This window comes from Lipotes vexillifer, unplaced genomic scaffold (genome assembly GCF_000442215.2).
Source record: "Lipotes vexillifer unplaced genomic scaffold, Lipotes_vexillifer_v1.1 scaffold566, whole genome shotgun sequence".
Classification (NCBI taxonomy): Eukaryota; Metazoa; Chordata; class Mammalia; order Artiodactyla; family Lipotidae; genus Lipotes; species Lipotes vexillifer.
This window is the reverse complement of record NW_006799689.1, coordinates 852980-875968: the sequence shown is the minus strand read 5'-3', so window position 1 is coordinate 875968 and position 22989 is coordinate 852980. Positions and strand designations below refer to the sequence as shown.

General features: G+C 37.0%; 1 protein-coding gene across 2 annotated transcripts in view; it reads left to right on the top strand.

The window, feature by feature from the left end:
• RRP15 (ribosomal RNA processing 15 homolog) overlaps positions 1–22754 on the top strand; it is a 48002-nt gene extending 25248 nt beyond the window's left edge. Inside the window, exon 5 of one of the 2 annotated variants that reach the window (XM_007471859.1) lies at positions 22233–22754. In XM_007471859.1, the coding sequence (XP_007471921.1) occupies positions 22233–22376 (144 nt within the window). In that variant the 3' untranslated portion in view covers positions 22377–22754. The remainder of the gene's footprint in view (positions 1–22232) is intronic. The other variant, XM_007471858.1, reaches the window with a different exon arrangement.
• The last annotated feature ends 235 nt before the right edge of the window (positions 22755–22989 follow it).

Sequence of the window (22989 nt, the reverse complement as noted above, 5' to 3'; positions counted from 1 at the left end):
GGGAAAGAGATTTTGAAATGACTTACAAGTATTTTAAAAGATGTCACACTGATATATTAAATTACATTTGAGTCACCAATTACTGTACATTACTCCTTGGAGCTGAGCTTGGGTACTGTGAAGTAAGACAAAAAGGTACTTGATGGGCTTGTTTCAGAAGAAGTAACAGCTAATATTTGTAAATCAAAAAAAACCTTCACTCAAGTGCCTAGGGCAGTTATTATTCTAAGTATTTTTCATCTGTAAAAAAATGAGCTGTTTCTTCAGTTACATATGTATGGTTTAATTTTTTTTTTTTAATAAATAATTGTGTATCTCTTCACCATGTTAAGCCAGGTCATTTGCACAGAGGATATACATCACGTTAATAAATGTAAACACATTACACCTTGGCATTCACAAATTTAACACTCTGTTTTTTCTTTTTTTTGCTTTTTCCGTTTTTAAAAAGTTCCTCATATTGTAAAGCTTATATGCAGAAGTATGTCACTTACTGGTGAGTTCACTACCCAGTATCCACTTTTATACCCATTGTTTTCTCTATTCCCTATCATATCATGTCACAGTAAGTCTTGTTAAATCAATACAGGGGACTTAGTTGATTTTTATTTTTTATTTTATTTATATTTTGTGAGATAGGGCTATGAAATGCAACATTGTTAGTGGAAGTGAGAAAGCCTAAGAAAAGAGTGATTCTTAGCCAAAAAATACAAATTTGGGGTAAAGTATTGAATGTCAAATTCAGTGGAGGTTGGTTCTTTGAATGAATCAGTCCATCGAATATTTCACATAGAAACGAGAAGAGAAACCATTTGAAAAATTGTTTTAGTACGTGTTCCAGGTGGTACAGATGTTAGCTCATGAAATTAGAAAGTTTTAAAGTTGGAAAAATTATGATGTGAGAATGATCATAGAAAATGTGACTCTCAAGAGGAATGTGCTTTGGAAGAATATAAGAACCTTAGCTTTGATTTTAAAATGTCATGAAGCAAACGTAGTGGTGGCACTAGTTCATCCATTGAACCAACCTAGCCTGTAGGTAAAGGTGCTCTGAGTAACTGAAGAAGCATTTTTCATTGTATAATGGTGAATTCAGTTGATAACAGGGAAGGAGGCAGCAGTGAGTGATACTTCTGTTGAAGTGTTTACCTTCAAGCTAAAGAATTTCGTAAAGAAAGTCACAAATTGGAACAAGTGTTCAGTGTTGCTGAAACCAGCCTATACTGAGACAGTCTTTGAAAACACTTAAATGAAATAAGCATCAGAGAATGAAGCCATAATCAGTAGACATTTTCACTAGTAATAATTTAAGGAAAAAAGAGACGGTGCATCTCGTTTTTACTTCTTTTCAAGGCACACTTAAGCAGTTGGTTAGGAGGAAAAGAACTGCCAATCTTTGTACTACTGTAAGGGAAAAAAGCCTAACAGTTTTCCAGTTTTTCACATTCTTTATAATTTTCTTTCTTTTCTCTTTTCTTCTTCCATAGGGGTTGGAATATAGGGTGTTTGCTGATGGGTGGGGAGCTAGAAAAGGGGATTCTGAGTAAGTTGGGATCAGATTTTTTAGTCTCGTACCTTCAGTTAAGGAATTTGGACTTTATCCTTTAGACATTTGGGAGCCAGTTGTAATTTTTCATCAGGTAAGTGATGTGATCAGGTTTGATTATTTTTAAGAAAAAGAAGGCTGGAGGATGTAAAGCCAGTGGGAGGCTATTGTGGTAATCAGAGCAGGAGGGGAGAACTAAAAGGGGGTGAGCTAAGGTTGCATGGAGGTGAGAAGAAAAGAGGAGCCAGATTTGAGAGGCAGTTTTGAGGTTGACTGGGTCTGGGACTCACCTGATTCAGAGGGATGAAGGAGAGGGAGGGACTGTGGGTGACTGTGAGGTCGACGACAGCTTGGGAGATTCAGAAATGGTGACAGCTTTCACCAGATCAAGGCTGTAAAAGGTGGAACATGTCTAAGAGGTAAAGACTTTTGGAGGCAATGTCTGCTCCAGGTTGTAATGAGAAATGAGACGGATGACAGTAAATCAGGTCAAAAACGTCAAGCGTGGGGCAGAGGCCCTGGGTTAGTGCGGGAAGCCTGACACAAAGGAACAGGCGGCCCGAAGAGCAGTGTGTGTGAAGGCCGCTTAGTGCAGGAGCTCACTAGTCTGTCTGTCTCTGCAGGGTCCCGGACACGCAGAGGACAGTTAGTCTGTTTACCCAGTCGGGGAAGGTGAATAGTGTACTTTAGAAATGTAAACATTTCTAGGTTTAAAGAATTAATTGTCACCTATTTGGAGGGAATTCTCTAATCCAGAATCTGTAAATCCCTCCCTTGGACCAAATAAATGGAGCCCTGAATGTACCAGCCACATACCAACATGTGGCAGGGCACGTTGGCTGCTTCCTTGATGTTGACCCTGAGTGAATTTTTTTTTTTTTAAAGATAAGATTGCATTTAGGATACTCTGTTTAAGGAAGCAACACAAACTTACATTTTGTATAAGAAAAATTTTCATTAGAGATTAGTTTTAATCCTTTAGGGAATAGTACCTTCCTTCCCCCATTCAGAACACATACCAGACTAGAGTGATGTTTTCCCGATATGTTGAATAATCAAGATTTTAATAATTAGAGCTGCTAATTTTTTTCCTTACCTTTCAAAGTTGTGATTATTCCTTTTGCTCTTTTCTTGAAAAGTTGTCTAAAATTCAGTCAGATTTCTTGGAACTTAAGCGCCTGTTTCCTTAAAGGTGGCACAGAAGCAAAGATGATGCAATTTAAATCTGTTAAGTCTCTAAGGAGAGTATATTGGCTGCTGTTAGGAGATCATTGACTATATGTTATTAACACTCTTGAAATTACAGACTTTCTGCGATGTTTTCATTTATTTGAAATTGTCAATATATCAATTTGGGCTTCTGTCGTAACGAAACCGCAGTAATAATTTTGTAGTAAGAGAAAGTGCTAGCTAGTTTCTGTTAGAAAGTAATTTCCTTACTGATTGCAGGACAACAAATTTCAATCAAAATCAAGGGGAAAAGTTACTGGAAGAGACTAGGTATTTACTTTTTTCTGATTTTGTGATATGAGTGCTTTAAGTGTCAAACATAGAGATAAGTTAGGGGGCTCTGTTTCTCATACATTTCTCATAAATGACAACCATGTGATTTCTTCACAGCTAGGTATTTAGTGGTGGGAATACTTTTGAAATACCAGGCTTCTTTGGTATCTTGGTAGCTTAGACCTAGACTCTGAATTGCTGTGTACTTCTAAAATTGTGCATTCCTGTTGATTCACAGACCACTGAATTCTCCCCCCAAGGGAGAGAGCCTAGGAATGGAGGGACTCCTCACACAGGTCCCTAGGTGGTCCCCCGGCCACTTTCAGGCCTCAGTTTTTAAAAGGAGCTGGGGGTGTGGAAGGCAGGCAAGGGGGTGGAGAAAGATGCTGTCCTTAAGTTGCCCCTACATTGCAGGGCAACACTGTTTTACTCTCACATGAAAGCGGCTCTAACAGGAATGTTTGGAATGCTCACTTTGTAAATAATTCAGCTTAATGTTTGTTTACTGAAAATGCCTAAATAGATTAGAGTTTAGACAAAAGAGAGACTCCAAGTTTGAAATAAGAATGAGCATAATTGTACACTTTGCTGTTGATGGGAACAGCCTAAAGCCAGTTTCTCTTTGTACTCACTTTTAAAATATGCTGTTTAATTTTAACACAGGGTGGTTTCTGATTTGAACAGCAGTTTTAATCAAAGTGAACTTACGTTTGGCAGTGTGGTAACATACAGCATTTGACATGGGGGAAATATGGGTATAAGTGAAAAATATAATTATGGAGCTGCTGTGGAAATCTTTAGTTACTGTTAAAATAAAAATTAATAGTGGTGCCGTACATCTGGCCTGCTTTGAAGAAATGTTCTGTTCGAAGGGGCTGAAGTGGCTGCTTGCATAGGATTTTCATCAGTGAGGTTGAGGCTTTTTCTTTCTTGCTATGATTTTTTTTTTTTTAAATTTAAATGTCCTGCGTAAGGTGTGTCTTACACCCATGTGTTTGCACTTAGGGTGCATTTTTAAAAATCAAAAGAATTATTTTACACACAGACTAGAGAACCAGACCGCCTGGGTTCAGAATACTTGGTGTGCCACTAACTGCAGATGGGTTGCTTACTCACACCAAACCTAGGATACTTCTTTGTTTAAGACAGTCATTCTAGGAGTTGTAACGACCTCACAGAGATACTGTGAGAGTCAGGTGATTTAGTATATGTAAAGTGCTTAGAATTAGAAAGCTTGGCATCTAGTAAGCACTATATAAATGTTTGCAATAGCATGTCATTAGAATGAGTTTCTTATAGTCAGTTCTTATTTTTTCCTAACAGATAATAGTTAAAGATGAATCTGAAGTTGGAAGCTAGTTTGTAAGGAAACTGCTGTTACTACTGCTGAATTACTGGATCGTCCAAAAATTATCTAATAATTGAATAAAAACTGTGTTTAGATTTGGAAGGTTCTCTCTCATTTAGGTGTGTCTGGCCTAGTAATGCATACTTCTTACAAACTAATAAAACTAGATTTTGAGGACCTAGAAATGTGTCCAGTTTCTCTCACCCCACACTTCAAGCTGTGGTTGAACTGTGTAACTTAACAAGATTTTCCTTAGCAAGGGGGATTTGGTTTCTAAGTGGGTGCTTTCCTACTATTTCCTACTATTTGAATGTTCTCAACTTTGTGAATAGTGCACAGAACATTAGCCCCTCAGTCGGGGGCTCTGTGTGTACATGATGACTCAGGGCATTAGTGGTAGGGACAGGGTAAATGGGCTGGGAGGGACCTTATTATTATTGTTTGCTTTGCGCCAGGTACTATGGAAGGTGCTTTTATATAATTATCATTTTAAGAAATACTAGAACTCTCATTTAAAGATGAGAAACGCAAAGTCAGATTAAATGACTTGCCTCAGGACACACTGATAATAATTGACAGACTCTGGATGAAAACCTAGTCTGTATTGCTCCAGAACTGTCTTTCAGCCATTAGTGCCTGTGTGCTTAAAATAGTGAGGTACTTTTTTAGAAGCAGAACAGAAAACTGTCTCCATTCTCTCACCTAGATGAGCTGGAAAGAAGGGGGGCTGTCTGGCGAGCCCCAGTGTTGCCTGCCCAGACTAGACAGGTAAGCAAGGCAGCTTGCTGAGTTCTGGGTCTCACCTCCCCTTCACTGTTTATGTAGTAGCACTTGGGGAATGACCCACTTTAAAATCTCATTCCTTAAAACTGGTTAAGGAGGAAGTAAGATAAAATATTGTAGTAAAACACTTCAGAATTATGAAACTCATTAGACTCATTTAGAAAATTCTTTGGGGAATTCTCTGGTTGTCCAGTGGTTAGGACTTGGCACTTTCACTGCTGTGGGCCCGGGTTCAATCCCTGGTCGGGGAACTAAGATCCGGGAAGCCACGCAGTGTGGCCAAAAAAAAAGGAAGAAAATTCTTTATAAGTTTACTGTTAGAATTGACTTTCTATTCATTTATCAAGGAATTTAAAGTTATTGGATATCATTTAATTATTGTTTGCCTGATAGAAATTTTAGAATCCTTTTTTTTTCCAGTTATTTTATAGAAAATTTTCAAACAGGAAAAACATGTGAAAGAACAGTATTTCTGTCACCTAGTTTCTAAAATTGTTAGCACATGTCCATGTGTTTATTTTATAGCTGTCTGCCTATCCTCTCTCCACCTAGTTTTTGTTTGTTTGGGGTAATTATTTGAAGGTAGTCCCTATACTGTCCCAGAGATTCTTTTTTAAAAATTAGGTTTATTGCTGTGTGATTCACATACCACAGAATTCAAAGGATTCTTTTATAACTCTGAGAACTGGAATCCAGTCGAGGTTCACACCGTACATTTGCTTGTATCCTGGTCTCTTTCTTCTTGACCAGTCTCTTGTCCTCTCCCACCCCACCCCACCTTTTTTTAAGAAGAATATATAAAGAGACAAACCAGTTGTCTTGAAGAATGAATCCAGATTCTGAATTTGCCTGATGGTTTTGTCATGATATCTTTTAACTTGTTCCTGTATGCCCCTTTTTTAGTAGGCTGGAAGTTAGGACTAAAGGTTAGGATTTAGGTTAAACTCTTTTGGCCTATTTCATAGGTGTGATACTTAGATGCTCTCTACTTACTGTTGCATCACATCCATATTAGTGATGGTAGTTTTTCATTTGGTTAAAGTGGTAATAAATAGTCCCTTATTAAAAGTGCATTTTCCCCCTACAGTTATAAAGTAATTTCTGGAACGAATAACTTCGGAAGGAGCAAGTATACCTTTCTCCATCTTTCCTTTGCCTTTTAGCATCAATTGATGATCCTTGTCTAAAACAGTTATGTCATTGGAGTTTACAGAATGGTGATTTTCTCATTTATTTTTTATTTATTTAATATTTCTAGGGATGAATTTAATTTCCTAAAGATGGGGGCTAATGTTCCCTTCCCTTTAATTACTGCTTTCTGGAGTGAGGAGTTGGGTTAGCAGTCATTGCTAGTGCTGGCAAGAGAGCCTTCTCTCCCCCCGCCTTTTGTTGTTGTTTTTTGTTTAGTATCGTGGACATAAGAATTTTTATTTGTTCAATATTTTACAAACATTATGCTTTTTGATGCTTAAATTCACAAGAGGTAATGGGAACCAGTGCAAACTGGCTCTTGTGCCCTTTTGACATGACCCCATTTTTCTTTGAGTACTTCTTGCTTTCTGGGATAACAAGATGTCCCAGACCAAACCTTGAACTTCCTGTGTCCCAGACTTGGAATCACCCATTTGTACAAGGAACTCTAGTGAGACAGTCCATTTATTTTTAAATCTTTTGTTGACTTCACTAGATTGATTGATAGTATGCATATTATCTACCAGATATAACTTAGTTTTGTTTGTATAGCTAGCTTTTCATGGTTTTGCAAAGAACTTTTCCATATTTTGAAAAAGATTTTTTCCTTGTTGATACCCCGTCTCATAAACTAACTGCAGTGTTGGACTAGCAAGAAGTCTGTATGTTTCATTGCTGCAAGGACCTTGGTGGTTGGGTATTTCAAGAAATTAAGGAGAAAAATGGAGGGATAATAATCACATATTACATTTAAAAGAATGACAAGGAGTTTTTTGTTGGCAAAAGCAGCCATTTATTTATATCAATGACCTTTATGGCTGTGTGTGTATGTGATATGTGAGGGAGAGAGTATTTACTATTATCATCCCTCATATTTCAGAAGAGGAAATAGGTAACATTGCTGTCTTAGCCCATTCAAGTTGCTATAATAGATTATCACAGACTAGGTGGCCTAAACAACAGACATTCATTTCTCAAAGTTCTGGAGGCTGGGAGTCCAAGATCAGGGCACTGGCAGATCTGGTGTCTGGTGAGGACCCGCTTCCTGGTTCATAGACATGTCTTCTTGCTGTGTCCTCACATGGAGGAGGGGCTTATGTATGTTTTTTTTCATTTAAGCTTTTAACAAAGTTGTGATATTAAAACATTGGTGTCTCTTTTCTAGATAAATTCATAGCTCTGCTAATTTGTTTATAAATCTCAGTTCTCATTAATGTACTATGTAATGTAGTAGATATAAGAATAAGGATGTGCTTTAAGAGACTGGTGGCAGAGTGTATTCTAAATATTTCGTGATCCTAATTGAGTATGAAAATGTATAGAGCACTTGTGTCAAAAGGCTCCTTGAGATGTTCTGTTTGTCTTTTTAGGCAGTATAGTCAGCTTTTAACAATTCTTAAGAGAATATAAACAATGAAGAAAATCAGGGATGCAGGAATGTTTCCTAAGACTTAATTTTGTGGAGCTAGATGTATGTAGATAGCAAGTTAGAACAGAAGAAACCAAATAGAACCACTTTGAACAAGGACGTAAGTGTTAAGTGCCTAGTAAAGTGAAGGGCAGCAAATGAAATAAAAACAAAAAACAGTATAGTGGATGAAAAAAAATGCATCAAAAAAGCTTGTTTTCCAGGAATATTAGGCCTGAATTCTTGGAAAGCCAGGCAGCATTAGGTTTTCTTAGAGAGTTCTGTACATTTAATATGTGCTTGGGTTGTAATTAAAGGTGACATGATTTCAGCATCTTGATCTTTTTTCCTGGGATCTCTTATTAAATGCTTTTCTAGTTTGCTTGGATCTTAGAAATTACCCATCTGAATTTGTAAACTATACAAGAATCTGGAAACTAAACAAAAATTTAACAAAAATGAAGCCCAGTGGGCTTGTTGCCTGGAATACCATCCTAGTAAAAGAGTTAAACAAGCTTGTGAAGGAATAGAGAAGGCAAAAATTGATAAAGGCAAGTAGGAATTGCTTATTAAGAATTCTGTGAGAATCAGAGAAAAGTTTGAGTTTGTTTAGATATGGGATCTTTCATATAAACTTGAATCAGTAGGTTCTTCATTGGAATTCTCGTATATTCTAGATTGAAAATTTTCAAACCTTTATGATTGAATTTTCAATTCTTTAGAGGGATGTTACAATGTCTTGCACAATTAGAAAATCATTTGTGCTCTTATTTAAATTCTAAAGATTTGGGGCTATATTTTACTTCTTTTGATTTCTACCAGAATACATTTTTTTATATAAAGGGATTTCTCATATACCCTTCATTTCACAGGCAGAACTTTTAGATAGGATTTAATGTGTCAACCAAAAAAAAAAAAAAAAAAAAAAAAAAAAAAAGAAGCAGCAGGAGTCTGCGAATAAGAAAAGAGTTTATTTGGGGTCTTAAGAATTGCAGTTTGGGAGATGCAGACGATTCCGTTGATACCAGAAGAGTGTTCCAGGGAAGAGAAAGTTTCATCATAAAGATGAAAAGCCATGAGGTTGTTAAAAGTCACCCGCCGAGAATTGTGATTGACTCTGACTGAAGACAGAAAATATTTTTGTCCTTAAGAAATCATGAGTTGTTTTAGGGTAGGGTCCAATAAGTAGATAGGCTATGCTGTCACGAATTTCTGGTAGATGTTCTGGATGGCTTCATCAGGTCAAAGGGTCAGATTCCATCCAGGCTGAGATGTGCATAAGTCACACTTCTTTAATGGCCCCTTGGCTGTGTTTTAGAGAGCTCTCTTAGCAATACTGACTCCATTTTGATTTTCCTTTCGCAAATGTAGGGGAGATTACTAACTGCAGTTGTAAATAGCTTACAAAAATTTGCAACAACAAAGGTATTAAGATGAATTTAACCAGTGGTATGAACCTTTTTTAGTTTAGGTGAAAATAAATTAAAATGAAAACAGAACGCTCTTCTTAGGGAAAGCAATGAAATCAGCTATTGCTGATTGCTAAATTTAGATATGATTATAATGTTTATTTTTTTAGGATTTGACTTTAATTTTCCCCCTTCAAAACTGAAATGAGGTTAAGCTCTTAATTATTTGGTATTAGACTAATGAATAATTCCAAACCTCTGTTTTCAGTTTTCTTTTCAATAGCTGCCAGTGTATGTTTGAACCTTGAAATGGAAGCTGATTAACATTTTTAAGGGTTGTCTTCATCTTCAAAATCAACACAGACTGCTTCTGTATGATCTTGATTAAATATTTGTGTAAAACCAGGCCAGTGAGGGTGGGGACTATTTTGTTTCCTTGCGTCATATGGTTTTCATTAAGTTTTTTGCATTTAAGTCAGTTTTATTTTTCAGTTGATGTAGGCACAGAGAGTTGTCTTGTAGGTTGCTTTAGGTCATTGAGTCATTGCTGCCTTGCAGTAACCCTGACAGACTTCATAAGCTGCTAAATTTTTATCAGTCCCGTCTTAGATGTCAAGGCATCCAGACTTAGACGTCAAAATAACTTCCATCTCATGGTGGTAAATATCTGTGCCTCACATGTACAGTATGATTAACTGTCTCTTACATTACATTTATACCAAGGTTAAGAAAGGGAAGTACATTTAATTTCTTTCAAGTCTCGGACCTCTATCTAAACTTTCTCATTTGTAGTGTTATAGTCAGTGGTTAACAATGATTCAAATCCAGAACTCTCTTGGTTTTTTATTCCTGTTGTAAACATAATACATCATATTGCCACTACTTCTATTTTACAAATAAAAACCTTTAATGCTCGTGCTGTCTTAACATTTAATGAAATCTATCTAGGGATCACCCTAGCCAAATTTTACCAACAAATGACACATTTGGAATTTGCTTCAAGCTTTCTCCTTTTCTTATATTAATCTCTGATCCACCTTTTCTTTGTGGGTGCTCCAAGCATTTAGGAGGTTTTCTACTCAGTGGTTAAGTCATCTTTATGGAAAAGATCCAGTAAGTTGAAATTCTGTAAATCTGTTGTGTGAGATAATTTGCCCAAGTTTTGACTTTCATAGAAATTATCTGAAAGTGTATTCAGTTGTTTTCAGTGTACTTTAGTACTCACTCTACTGTGTAATTTTTAGGTTATAACAGATGACTTAGTAATATATTGTGTTCATATTGATTAAGTTGTAGAGCAGTATAGTATTATGGAAAGAACTTGGGCTTTGGAATCAAATGGATCTGGATTTAAGTATTGACTCAGCTGTTTATTAACTCTGACTTAAATAAGTTGCTTCACTTCTTTGAGCCTTAGTTTCCTTATTAAAGATGAGAAGGACGATGGCAATCTGGCTAGGAAACTTCGGAGAATTAGAAGCAAGGGAATATTATATAAAGTGTCTGGCACATAATAGCTTCATAGTATAATTCTTTTTTTCATTGAATAAGTTAGAAAGGAAAGCAGAGTCATTATGGTTAATAAAACCAGAAAGGTTTCTTGGGGGAGATTTTTTTAGGAAGATGTTGGAGGAGGCTTGTAAAACTTGGGGATTTGTGGAAATGATTGAAGAATAGTTTGTTTTCTCCTGTTGTCCTGTTTTTTCCTTTTTCAATTAATTTTTACTTAGGCATATAGTTTAAAAGACCACATTTTGCCAAAAAGTTCATTATCAAATAAAGCAGTTTTCTGCCCCATTCTGTCTACTCTGCACGGCTCTGACCCCAGGGCAACCTGGGCAACCAGGACAGCTGGCTCCTGTGGCTAGTTCTGCTGGCACTTACACATCTCATATTCCCAACTACCACAGAGCCAGATCTTTTGATTTGTCAGTTTGAGGTGTTACCTATTGGCTGTCTCTTATTGTAGGCAAATATTTCATTCCTCTTACACAGTCTGTTTCCTCCCGGCTGTCCTTTCAATATAGTTAGTTTATAATTTTTGCTAATTCAGTGTTCAACATATATTATTATGCCTGTACAAGTAGTATTTACAGCTGAAGATTGTAATATTCCTTACTTATGTTTCCTTTCTATTTGTTTTTCCTGAAATGAACAATTGCCTTGATTTTCATATTTAACATCCACAATTTATTTATTTTTTCAAAATGAAATTACCTCAGGTAATATATCTATTATAAAAACTTGCTTGGAGACATTCTCTCCTAGAATCCTCTATTTTCCTTTTTCTGGGTTGATTACTCTCTTGGGCCGCTTCACAGTTGTCATCCTGGGACGTAAATTTCTTCTGATCCTTGGAATGTCTGCTGGATTGGATTCCCTATTTCCTGGATCTCGTATCTTCTTCTTTCTTGGTTTACTCCCACTGTTTCAGTAAAGCATACCCTCTAGGGGTTTTGTTCAGTTAAAATGATGGGACTGTGGCAGTTGGCTGGTGATGACAGCTCTCAGCAGCCTTTCCCGAGATCACTGCTGCAAGCTTTCCTCCCTGCCTGACTAGTCACCGTGCTGGAGTCTCCATTCAATCTCATCCTGGACATGCCCTTCTCTTTCCTGCGTTGGATGTCCTTATTTTTTTCTTTCCTGTGTCTTTCTCTTCTTGATTTACTCCACCTTTTTGTGGAGGGCATTCTCAGTAGTTTCTCGAGAAAGGCTTAATTGGAAGTAAAGTTTTGGGTCCCTCATGTGTCTGAAAGTGCCTCTATTCTGTCCTCACACTTGAATAACAGTGTATCTGGGTATTAAATGTTCAATTGGAAATTCTTTTCTTTTAGCATTTGGAAAGCATTCATCTATTGCTTTTTTGCTTCCAGTGGTGCTATAGGAAAATCTGAATCTTATTCTGATTCCTGATCATCTGTATGTATGTGATTTATTTGTTTGCTTTCTGGCAGCTTATAGCACATTCTTTTAGCACCCCTTTGTTCTGAAATTTTACATGGTGTCCTTGATGTGGCTCAATTTTTCTTTAGTGTTTTGGACTTTTAAGAGGGCTCCTTTCACTCTGGAAATGTGTGTCCTTCACTTTTCGGGAAATTTTCTTGAAGTATTTCATCAATTTTCCTCCTCTCCATTTTTGCATATCTCTGTCTGTAGACCTGTTATTTGTATGTTAAACCTCTTGGACTGGTTCTCCGATTATCTTACTTTTTCCTCTGTTTTCCATCACATTTTTCTTTTTACTCTTTTCTGCGTGGTTTCCTTAACTTTATCTTCTCACCCTTAATAATTTTTTTATTTCTGCCGTCGTGTTTTAAATTTCAAGCTCTTTGTTATTCTCTTAATGTTTATTTTAAAATAGTAACTGTTCTCACTTTGTGGATGCAGTATAATCTTCTAACTCTTCAAGGATATTAATGGTATTTTCCCCTAAATTTTCTTTATTTGAATAGTTTCTTTTTTTTTTTTTAAAGAAATAAGTGAAAAGGCTCAATTCCCACTCTTCTCCAGTGATCATATCAGGAGGATTATGAGAAATACTATTAATATGGACTATGCCCCAGGCACTAAAAACCAAACCACACCCAGGCAGTATTGTCCTGTCATGCATTTTGTCCTAGCAGAAACATCTTGTTTTCCCCAGAGCTTCTTGTTTTTGTAAAAGACACTAAAAGCAACTGACTAAAGTTTATCCAGTATATTCTTTTTTTAATTTAATTTAATTTAATTTTTAAACAGCAGATTCTTATTAGTTATCTATTTTATACATATTAGTGTGTATATGTCAATTGCAATCTCCCAATTCATCCCACCACCACCCCTCCCCTCCCCCACCACTTTCCCCCCATGGTGTCCATACGTTTGTTCTCTACATCTGTGTCTCAATTTCTGCCCTGCAAACCGGTTCATCTGTACCATTTTTCTAGGTTCCACATATATGCATTAATATACGGTATTTGTTTTTCTCTTTCTGACTTAACTTCACGCTATATGACAGACTCTAGATCCATCCATGTCTCTACAAATGACTCAATTTCGTTCCTTTTTATGGCTGAGTATATTCCATTGTATATATGTACCATATCTTCTTTATCCATTCGTCTGTCGATGGGCGTTTAGCTTGCTTCCATGACTTGGCTATTGTAAATAGAGCTGCAGTGAACATTGGGGTGCAAGTGTCTTTTTGAATTATGGTTTTCTCTGGGTATATGCCCAGTAGTGGGATTACTGGGTCATATGGTAGTTCTATTTTTAGTTTTTTAAGGAACCTCCATACTGTTCTCCATAGTGGCTGTATCAATTTACATTCCCACCAACAGTGCAAGAGGGTTCCCTTTTCTCCACACCCTCTCCAGCATTTGTTGTTTGTAGATTTTCTGTGGATGCCCATTCTAACTGGTGTGAGGTGATACCTCATGGTAGGTTTGATTTGCATTCCTCTAATAATTAGTGATGTTGAGCAGCTTTTCATGTGCTTCTTGGCCATCTCTGTGTCTTCTTTGGAGAAATGTCTATTTAGGTCCTTTTTTGGATTGGGTTGTTTGTTTTTTTAATATTGAGCTGCATGAGCTCTTTATATATTTTGGAGATTAATCATTTGTCCATTGATTCCTTTGCAAATATTTTCTCCCATTCTGAGGGTTGTCTTTTCGTCTTGTGTGTAGTTTCCTTTGCTTTGCAAAAGCTTTGAAGTTTCATTAGGTCCCATTTGTTTATTTTTGTTTTTACTTCCATTACTCTAGGAGGTGGATCAAAAAAGATCTTTCTGTGATTTATATCAAAGAGTGTTCTTCCTATGTTTTCCTCTAAGAGTTTTATAGTGTCTGGTCTTACATTTAGGTCTCTAATCCATTTTGAGTTTATTTTTGTATATGGTGTTAGGGAGTGTTCTAATTTCATTCTTTTACATGTAGCTGTCCAGTTTTCCCAGCACCACTTATTGAAGAGGCTGTCTCTTCTCCATTGTATATCCTTGCCTCCTTTGTCATAGATTAGTTGACGATAGGTGCGTGGGTTTATCTCTGGGCTTTCTATCCTGTTCCATTGATCTATATTTCTGTTTTCGTGCCAGTACCATACTGTCTTGGTTACTGTAGCTTTGTAGTATAGTCTGAAGTCAGGGAGTCTGATTCCTCCAGCTCCGTTTTTTTCCCTCAAGACCGCTGTGGCTATTTGGGATCTTTTGTGTCTCCATACAAGTTTTAAGATTTTTCGTTCTAGTTCTGTAAAAAATGCCATTGGTAACTTGATAAGGGGTTGCACTGAATCTATAGATTGCTTTGGGTAGTAAGTCATTTTCACAATATTGATTCTTCCAATCCAAGAACATGGTATATCTCTCCATCTGTTTATATCATCCTTAATTTCCTTCATCAGGGTCTTATAGTTTTCTGAGTACAGGTCTTTTACCTCCTTAGATAGGTTTATTCCTAGGTATATTATTCTTTATGTTGCAATGGTAAATGGGATTGTTTCCTTAATTTCTGTTTCTGATCTTTTGTTGTTAGTGTATAGGAATGCAAGAGATTTCTGTGCATTAATTTTGTATCCTGCAACTTTACCAAATTCATTGATTAGCTCTAATAGTTTTCTGGTGGCCTCTTTAGGATTCTCTGTGTACAGTTTCATGTCATCTGCAAACAGTGACAGTTTTACTTCTTCTTTTCCAATTTGTATTCCTTTTATTTCTTTTTCTTCTATGATTACCATGGCTAGGACTTCCAAAGCTATATTGAATAATAGTGGTGAGAGTGGACATCCTTGTCTTGTTTCTGATCTTAGAGAAAATGCTTTCAGTTTTTCACCATTGAGAATGATGTTTGCTATGGGTTTGTCGTATATGGCCTTTATTATGTTGAGGTAGGTTCCCTCTATGCCCACTTTCTGGAGAGTTTTTATCATAAATGGATGTTGAATTTTGTCAAAAGCTTTTTCTGCATCTATTGAGATGATCATATGGGTTTTCTTTTTCAGTTTCTTAATATGGTTATCACATTGATTGATTTGCATATATTGAAGAATCCTTACATCCCTGGGATAAATCCCACTTGATCATGGTGTATGATCCTTTTAATGTGTTGTTGGATTCTGTTTGCTATTATTTTGTTGAGGATTTTTGTATCTGTATTCATCAGTGATATTGGTCTGTAATTTTCTCTTTTTGTAGTATCTTTGTCTAGTTGTGGTATCAGGGTGATGGTGGCCTCATAGAATGAGTTTGGGAGTGTTCCTTCCTCTGCAATTTTTTGGAAGAGTTTGAGAAGGATGGGTGTTGGCTCTTCTCTAAATATTTGATAGAATTCACTTGTGAAGCCATCTGGTCCTGGACTTTTGTTTGTTGGAAGATTTTTAATCACAGTTTCAATTTCACTACTTGTGATTGGTCTGTTCATATTTTCTATTTCTTCCTTGTTCAGTTTTGGAAGGTTATACCTTTCTAAAAGTTCGTCCATTTCTTCCAGGTTGTCCATTTTATTGGCATAGAGTTGCTTGTAGTAGTCTCTTAGGATACTTTGCATTTCTGCGGTATCTGTTGTAACTTCTCCTTTTTCATTTCTAATTTTATTGATTTGAGTCCTCTCCCTCTTTTTCTTGGTGAGTCTGGCTAATGGTTTATCGATTTTGTTTATCTTTTCAAAGAACCAGCTTTTAGTTTTATTGATTTTTGCTATTGTCTTCTTTGTTTCTGTTTCATTTATTTCTGCTCTTGTCTTTATGATTTCTTTCCCTCTACTAACTTTGGGTTTTGTTTGTTCTTCTTTCTCTAGTCCCTTTAGGTGTAAGGTTAGGTTGTTTATTTGAGATGTTTGTTGTTTCTTGAGGTAGGATTGTATTGCTGTAAACTTCCCTCTTAGAACTTCCTTTGCTGCATCCCATAGGTTTTGGTTCGTCACGTTTTCATTTTCATTTGTCTCTAGATACTTTTTGATTTCCTCTTTGATTTCATCAGTGATTTCTTGGTTATTTAGTAACGTATTGTTTAGCCTCCATGTGTTTGTGTTTTTTACATTTTTTTCCCTGTAATTGATTTCTAATCTCATAGCATTGTGGTCAGAAAAGATGCTTGATATGATTTCAGTTTTCTTAAATTTCCTGAGGCTTGGGCTTCCCTGGTGGCGCAATGGTTGAGAGCCCGCCTGCCGATGCAGGGGACACGGGTTCCTGCCCTGGTCCAGGAAGATCCCACATGCTGCGGAGCGGCTAGGCCCGTGAGCCATGGCCGCTGAGCCTGCGCGTCCGGAGCCTGTGCTCCGCAACAGGAGAGGCCACAACAGTGAGAGGCTCACGTACCACACACAAAAAAAAAAATTTCCTGAGGCTTGATTTGTGACCGAAGATGTGATCTATCCTGGAGAATGTTCCGTGTGCCCTTGAGAAGAAAGTGTAATCTGCTGTTTTTGGATCGAATGTCCTATAAATATCAATTAAGTCCATCTTGTTTAATGTATCATTTAAATCTTGTGTTTCCTTATTTATTTTCATTTTGGATGATCTGTCCGTTGGTGTAAGTGAGGTGTTAAAGTCCCCCACTATTACTGTGTTACTGTCAATTTCCTCTTTTATAGCTGTTAGCAGTTGCCTTATGTATTGAGGTGCTCCTATGTTGGGTGCATATATATGTATAATTGTTATGTCTTCTTCTTGGATTGATCCCTTGATCGTTATGTAGTGTCCTTTCCTTGTCTCTTGTAACATTCTTTATTTTAAAGTCTATTTTATCTGGTATGAGTATTGCTACTCCAGCTTTCTTTTGATTTCCATTTGCATAGAATACCTTTTTCCATCCCCTTACTTTCAGTCTGTATGTGTCCCTAGGTCTGAAGTGGGTCTGTCATAGACAGCATATATATGGGTCTTGTTTTTGTATCCATTCAGCGAGCCTGTGTCTTTTGGTTGGAGCATTTAATCCATTCACGTTTAAGGTAATTATCGATACGTATGCTCCTATTACCGTTTTCTTAATTGCTTTGGGTTTGTTTTTGTAGGTCCTTTTCTTCTGTTGTGTTTCCCATTTAGAGAAGTTCCTTTAGCATTTGTTGTAGAGCTGGTTTGGTGGTGCTGAATTCTCTTAGCTTTTGCTTGTCTGTAAAGCTTTTGACGTCTCCACTGAATGTGAATGAGATGCTTGTCAGGTAGAGTAATCTTGGTTGAAGGTTCTTCCCTTTCATCACTTTAAATATGTCATGCCACTCCCTTCTGGCTGGTAGAGTTTCTGCTGAGAAATCAGCTGTTAACCTTATGGGAGATCCCTTGTACGTTATTTGTAGTTTTTTCCTTGCTGCTTTCAATAATTTTTGTCTTTAATTTTTGCCAATTTGATTACTATGTGTCTCGGCATGTTTCTCCTTGGATTTATCTTGTATGGGACTCTCTGCGCTTCCTGGACTTGGGTGGCTATTTCCTTTCCCATGTTAGGGAAGTTTTCGACTATAATCTCTTCGGATATTTTCTCTGGTCCTTTCTCTCTCTCTTCTCCTTCTGGGACCCCTATAATGCAAATGTTGTTGAGTTTAATGTTGTCCCAGAGGTCTCTTAGGCTGTCTTCAATTCTTTTCATTTTTTTTCTCTATTCTGTTCCACAGCAGTGAATTTCACCATTCTGTCTTTCAGGTCACTTACCTGTTCTTCTGCCTCAGTTATTCTGCTGTTGATTCCTTCTAGTGTATTTTTCATTTCAGTTATTGTATTGTTCATCTCTGTTTATTTTTTAATTCTTCTGGGTCTTTGTTAAACATTTCTTGCATCTTCTCAATCTTTGCCTCCATTCTTTTTCTTAGGCCCTGGATCATCTTCATTATCATTATTCTGAATTCTTTTTCTGGAAGGTTGCCTATCTGCACTTCATTTAGTTGTTTTTCTGGGGTTTTATCTTGTTCCTTCATCTGGTACATAGCCCTCTGCCTTTTCATCTTGTCTGTCTTTCTGTGAATGTGGTTTTTGTTCCACAGGCTGCAGGATTGTAGTTCTTCTTGCTTCTGCTGTCTGCCTGAATAGCTTCTTTTTCCTGCAATTTGCTTTTGATTTTTCATTTATTTATTGAATTTTATTTATTTTTTATACAGCAGGTTCTTATTATTTTATACATATTAGTGTATATATGTCAATCCAATCTCCCAAGCAAGTTGCTTTTTAAATGTTTGTGTTTATGTTATTCTGTCTTCTTTCTGATAAACCTTAGTTGTCTGTTTATGACTAGAACAAATAATCCTAAAAAGGTTACTGGAAACTCTGAGTATGTGGATGTTGTCCACATGACATGTGAGCTTTAATGTAGGCTTCTCTCGGTGGGTTATTTATTATTAACTGGTCAGATTTTCTAGAGTATTCCTGATCTCCTGCCTGGAGAGAAAAGATCTGCTGACCAGCATTTTGGGAGCCTAATGTGAGAAGAAGACTGGGACTCATTGTTGGGGGTGGAGTGTGTGTGTGTGTGTGTGTGTAACCTAATCCCCTGTTTTTGGTACTGCACCTATGCCTACATCTGTGCTAGCTCATAACCTCTCTAGGGGTTAAACCTCAAATGTTCTGCCAGGGGAGTGTGGAGTGGGGAACGGATCTAGAGACCTGATTGTTTCTTAACATAACTGTCACCCAATTCTCTTTATTTCGGTTCCTCTGTTCCTACCCTCACTTCCAGAAGTACCCAGAACTGCCTGCTTCTAAGTTTTGGGTTTTTTCCCCCTGAACATTCTGCCGCGTGATTTGGGTTAGCTGTCAGCCTGACAGTCGCAGTTGTAGGATTCACCTTCCTTGGCTTTGCCAAGACAGTTGCCTCCAGTCCATCTGCTTCCACCTTCTAAAATTTTGTGGCTGTTTTTTCTCTTTGGATCTTGTCCTAGTGGATTATGTCTTTAAAACAACAGTCACTTTTCCTTTGTTGCTTAAGCTGTGCAGTTGAGCAGGACTAGTTGTCTGTGTTCAAACAGCCGCCTTAACACGGATCCCCTGCCTTCTTTCTTGCTGCATATTTCTTCAGCACGTGGAGGCATTAGAAGTTAAAGGGTCATCTTGAGAGATGTTTTTTTTCTTGAGCTGCCGTCTTGAGAGATAATATAGAAAATACCTGTTTTTAAACTATATTAACCTACACTTGTTAGTACTAAATTTTATGTTGTCAGTTTTTTTGTCCATATTGTTGCTTTGTGGTATAAAAATGCCACTGTAATGTAGCTTGAATGATGGCAGTCTGTCAAGCATCCAGTGCTGTGTCTGACATTGGATTCCAAAATCTGAAATCTTTTCTCTCTCAGCCGTAAAGTGTACTTAGTTTTATAGCAGTGAAAGAAAATTGTCTCTAAGAAATATTCGTCCTTTTATTTGGTGGTTCTCAGGCTTTAGTGAGCATCAGAAGCACTGCTTGGCTTATTAAAACAGATTAAACCAGAGTTTCTGATTCAGTAGGTTCGGAACAGGGCCCAAGTTTTGGGGGTTTTGTTTTTTTTAATGTTTCTGTATTTATGGGCCTGAGATTGTGAATTCCTAACAAGTGATGCTGATGCTGGTGTCAGGGCCACACTTTGAGACTGACTGAAGCAGACTGTATGAGTGCTTGAAAACCAGAACGCCACCACCAAGACCCCCCAGTAAAGCTTTACTTCATTATCTTCAAGTTGGACAATTGAGAAGAGCTTTGAATTTATGCTATGATCGCTCCCTTTGCCTAAAACATACGTTTACTTGATCTTCTTGATCGAGACAGTAGGTCTCACCATTTTAATTAATGAATCCTTTCCTTTGGTCCACTGTTATTCCTTTCTTTGTTTCTGAACTGCCTGTTTAAGATTTTGTCCTCGTCTCCCCTTCTTCCTTCCCTCCTTTCTTGTGGTGCCTGCAACTCTGTGATGTGGCAGAAGTTGGCTGTCAGGGTGAGCTCTCATGTAGAAGCAAGTCACGTGGGTTCTGCCTGCTCTGGGTCGGTAACGTGTTCATAGCATGTTGGGTGTAGTTATTTAACATGGAGCCTTGCCATTAAGGTTGTGCATACTCGCATGTAAACACAAACATTAATGTCAGGCTGTCTTTACTAGTTAGTAATTTGTGTGTGCCTATACCAGGAAGCATACACTTTTTAGAATTTAATTGAAAACTTTGAATAATTAATTTGGCAGGAGAAGTGTTACAGTTATTGGTTCTAAGTGGATCTCTGTTCATTGGGAGCAACTGTCTCTCTTAAGTAAGGTGAGGAGATTGGCAAAGAAAACCAGTTGAATCAGGGAAAATGGCCTTTTATCCAGTTAGGTAATTTAATCTGACAGAAGCAGAAATCTTTTTTAGGAATGTAGGTTTGATACTGTAGAGATGAGGGATGGGGAGGTGTTAGCATCCTCCGTGAGCAGCGTTATAAATTGCCTTTCTACTTCATTACTCTCTACCAGTGTGGCGTGAAAAGCATTGGAACTGTTTTACTGTTGGGTTTAACCTAGCACAGATGTTTTTGTTTCTTTATGCTGGTAAAATTATAGTACAAAGTGCACTGTTTGATTCACTAAGTCATTTCTGCAAATCTTTGGTCACATTTATGTGCTGTCCAGTCTTTGGGTTCTACTGAGGGACAAGCCCTGAGGAGTAAGCCAATAGGAGATTTTTCCTGTTTGTAATAGTGTCCTTTTTTTTTTAAATGGTATGACTGTTTCAGGGCTATATTTTTTAAAATAAAAGATAGCTTCAGCAGAATTAGATAAGTAATCTCTTAACCCAGTAAATGTCTTTAACATCTTTTCCCTTAATAATTGCTTTTTAGATGATTAATGGCTCCCATAAGGTAACAGTATTTTCTAACCAAATGGGTTCTCGTATATTTAGAGATTTTTCTCACATTGTGTATTTCTGTGAATGGCATAAGTAGGAAAGCACAGACTATTAGCTCCATGAAGACAGGGACTTTGTTTTGTTCATCACTCTGTTTCTAACGCTAAGAAAGGTATTTGATATGCAGTTCTCAGTAAATATTTGTGGAATGAAGTTAAAGAAACCAGTTTAGAGTTCAGCATCCTGCATTACTTAATTAATGCCACAAGGTGGTACTGTTGTAGTATGAAATAAGAGGCTGTAATTCTTAGCCTCTCTTACATAGTTTTATATAAATCCTATGAATAAACGAAATGAATTGACTACCTATTATGTTTATTGCCTGTTTCAGATATTTATGGTTTTAGCATGTGATTAGTCTTTTGAGTCCATGATTTGGCCAGGCAGTGAGATTATAACCTAAATAAAGAACATTTGGTTCAATTTTTTTTTTTTTGAAATTTGGAGTGAGTATTAATTAATTTATTATTTTTGCTGTGTTGGATCTTCGTTTCTGTGCGAGGGCTTTTTCTAGTTGCGGTGAGTGGGGGCCACTCCTCAATGCGGCGCGCAGGCCTCTCACTATCGCAGCCTCTCTTGTTGCGGAGCACTGGCTCCAGACGCGCAGGCTCAGTAGTGTGGCTCATGGGCCCAGTTGCTCCGTGGCATGTGGGATCCTCCCAGACCAGGGCTCAAACCCGTGTCCCCTACATTAGCAGGCAGATTCTTAACCACTGCGCCACCAGGGAAGCCCTGGTTCAAATTTTTATCAAATGTTAAATGAGATAGCATCTATTAAAACCTAGCACAGTATCAGGTTAGTTTCATTTTCTCTCCTTTAATTCATTTTGGGTTAAAAACCTTTGTTAAATTTCTCTTTGTGTTAAAATAATTTGCCAAACATTTTCTAATAAGTTATCACTGAATGTTAAACGATGTTTTGTAAGTCTGTTTTGATTGTCAGCAGATTTTAAAAATTGATACCAAACCTAGATTTTACTGTATTATACCCCCCACTGCAAAAAAAAAAAGTTTAATTCTGCTTCATGGTTCTTTTATAAGGCTGAAATATTTTAACATAGTACTACATATTTGTGCCTATATGATCATAGTGTATAAGTAAAGTCAGTCTATAATTTGTCTTGATCTCACTCCTATTATAAAAGTGTTGACAGGTTTGTTTTATAGCTTGGAATTTTAAAATTTCCTTATGATGAAATTGACTTCTGAATATTTTGATTGTATAATTTTCCACAGACTGAAGCAAAATCAGAAGAGGGCCCAGGATGGGCTATCCTACGTGATAATTTCATGATGGGAGCATCCATGAAAGACTGGGACAAAGGAAGTGATGGACCAGATGACAACAGACCGGGGTCTGGAAGTGACTCTGACACATAAAGCTATATAAGAAACACAGTTTCCATTTTATTTTTCCTAGAAAAATACTCATGCTCTGAAAGTTGGGGAATTATAAAGATACCATTTGTAAGAGAGCCAAAAGACTTTCACTGTTATCAACTTTGGTGTTTCTCTTTTTCATGTAAACTTGGTTAAAATGATATTTCAAACCTTGTATAATTTTAAGCATTGTTCTTTAGAACGTTTGTAGAAAGAAATATTTCTACTTGAGATATGCATTTTGCCAAGTTCATTATAGGTTTACCTGTTGCTTTTAGATATTGGTGTTTTATTTAAGTATCACCAGGGGTTGTAGAAATGCAGTATCAATTCATAATTAAAATGAACTCCTTGAAGTTAACATTTTTCAGCCTCTAACTTACAGACCTATAGATGTATATTGTTTGTGGGGAAGGGTTGGTGTTTTTTTTTTTTGGTGCTCACCTATGTAGAAAACCTATTGAGAAAACCTATTGAGAAAACCTATGTAGCAAAATTTTTAAATTATAGCATTTCTGATTTGGGGTGATGATTTTATTTTTAGACACTCTGGCAATTATGATTTAAGAAACATCAAATTTCTACTTTTATATTATTTCCTTTTATATGCTAA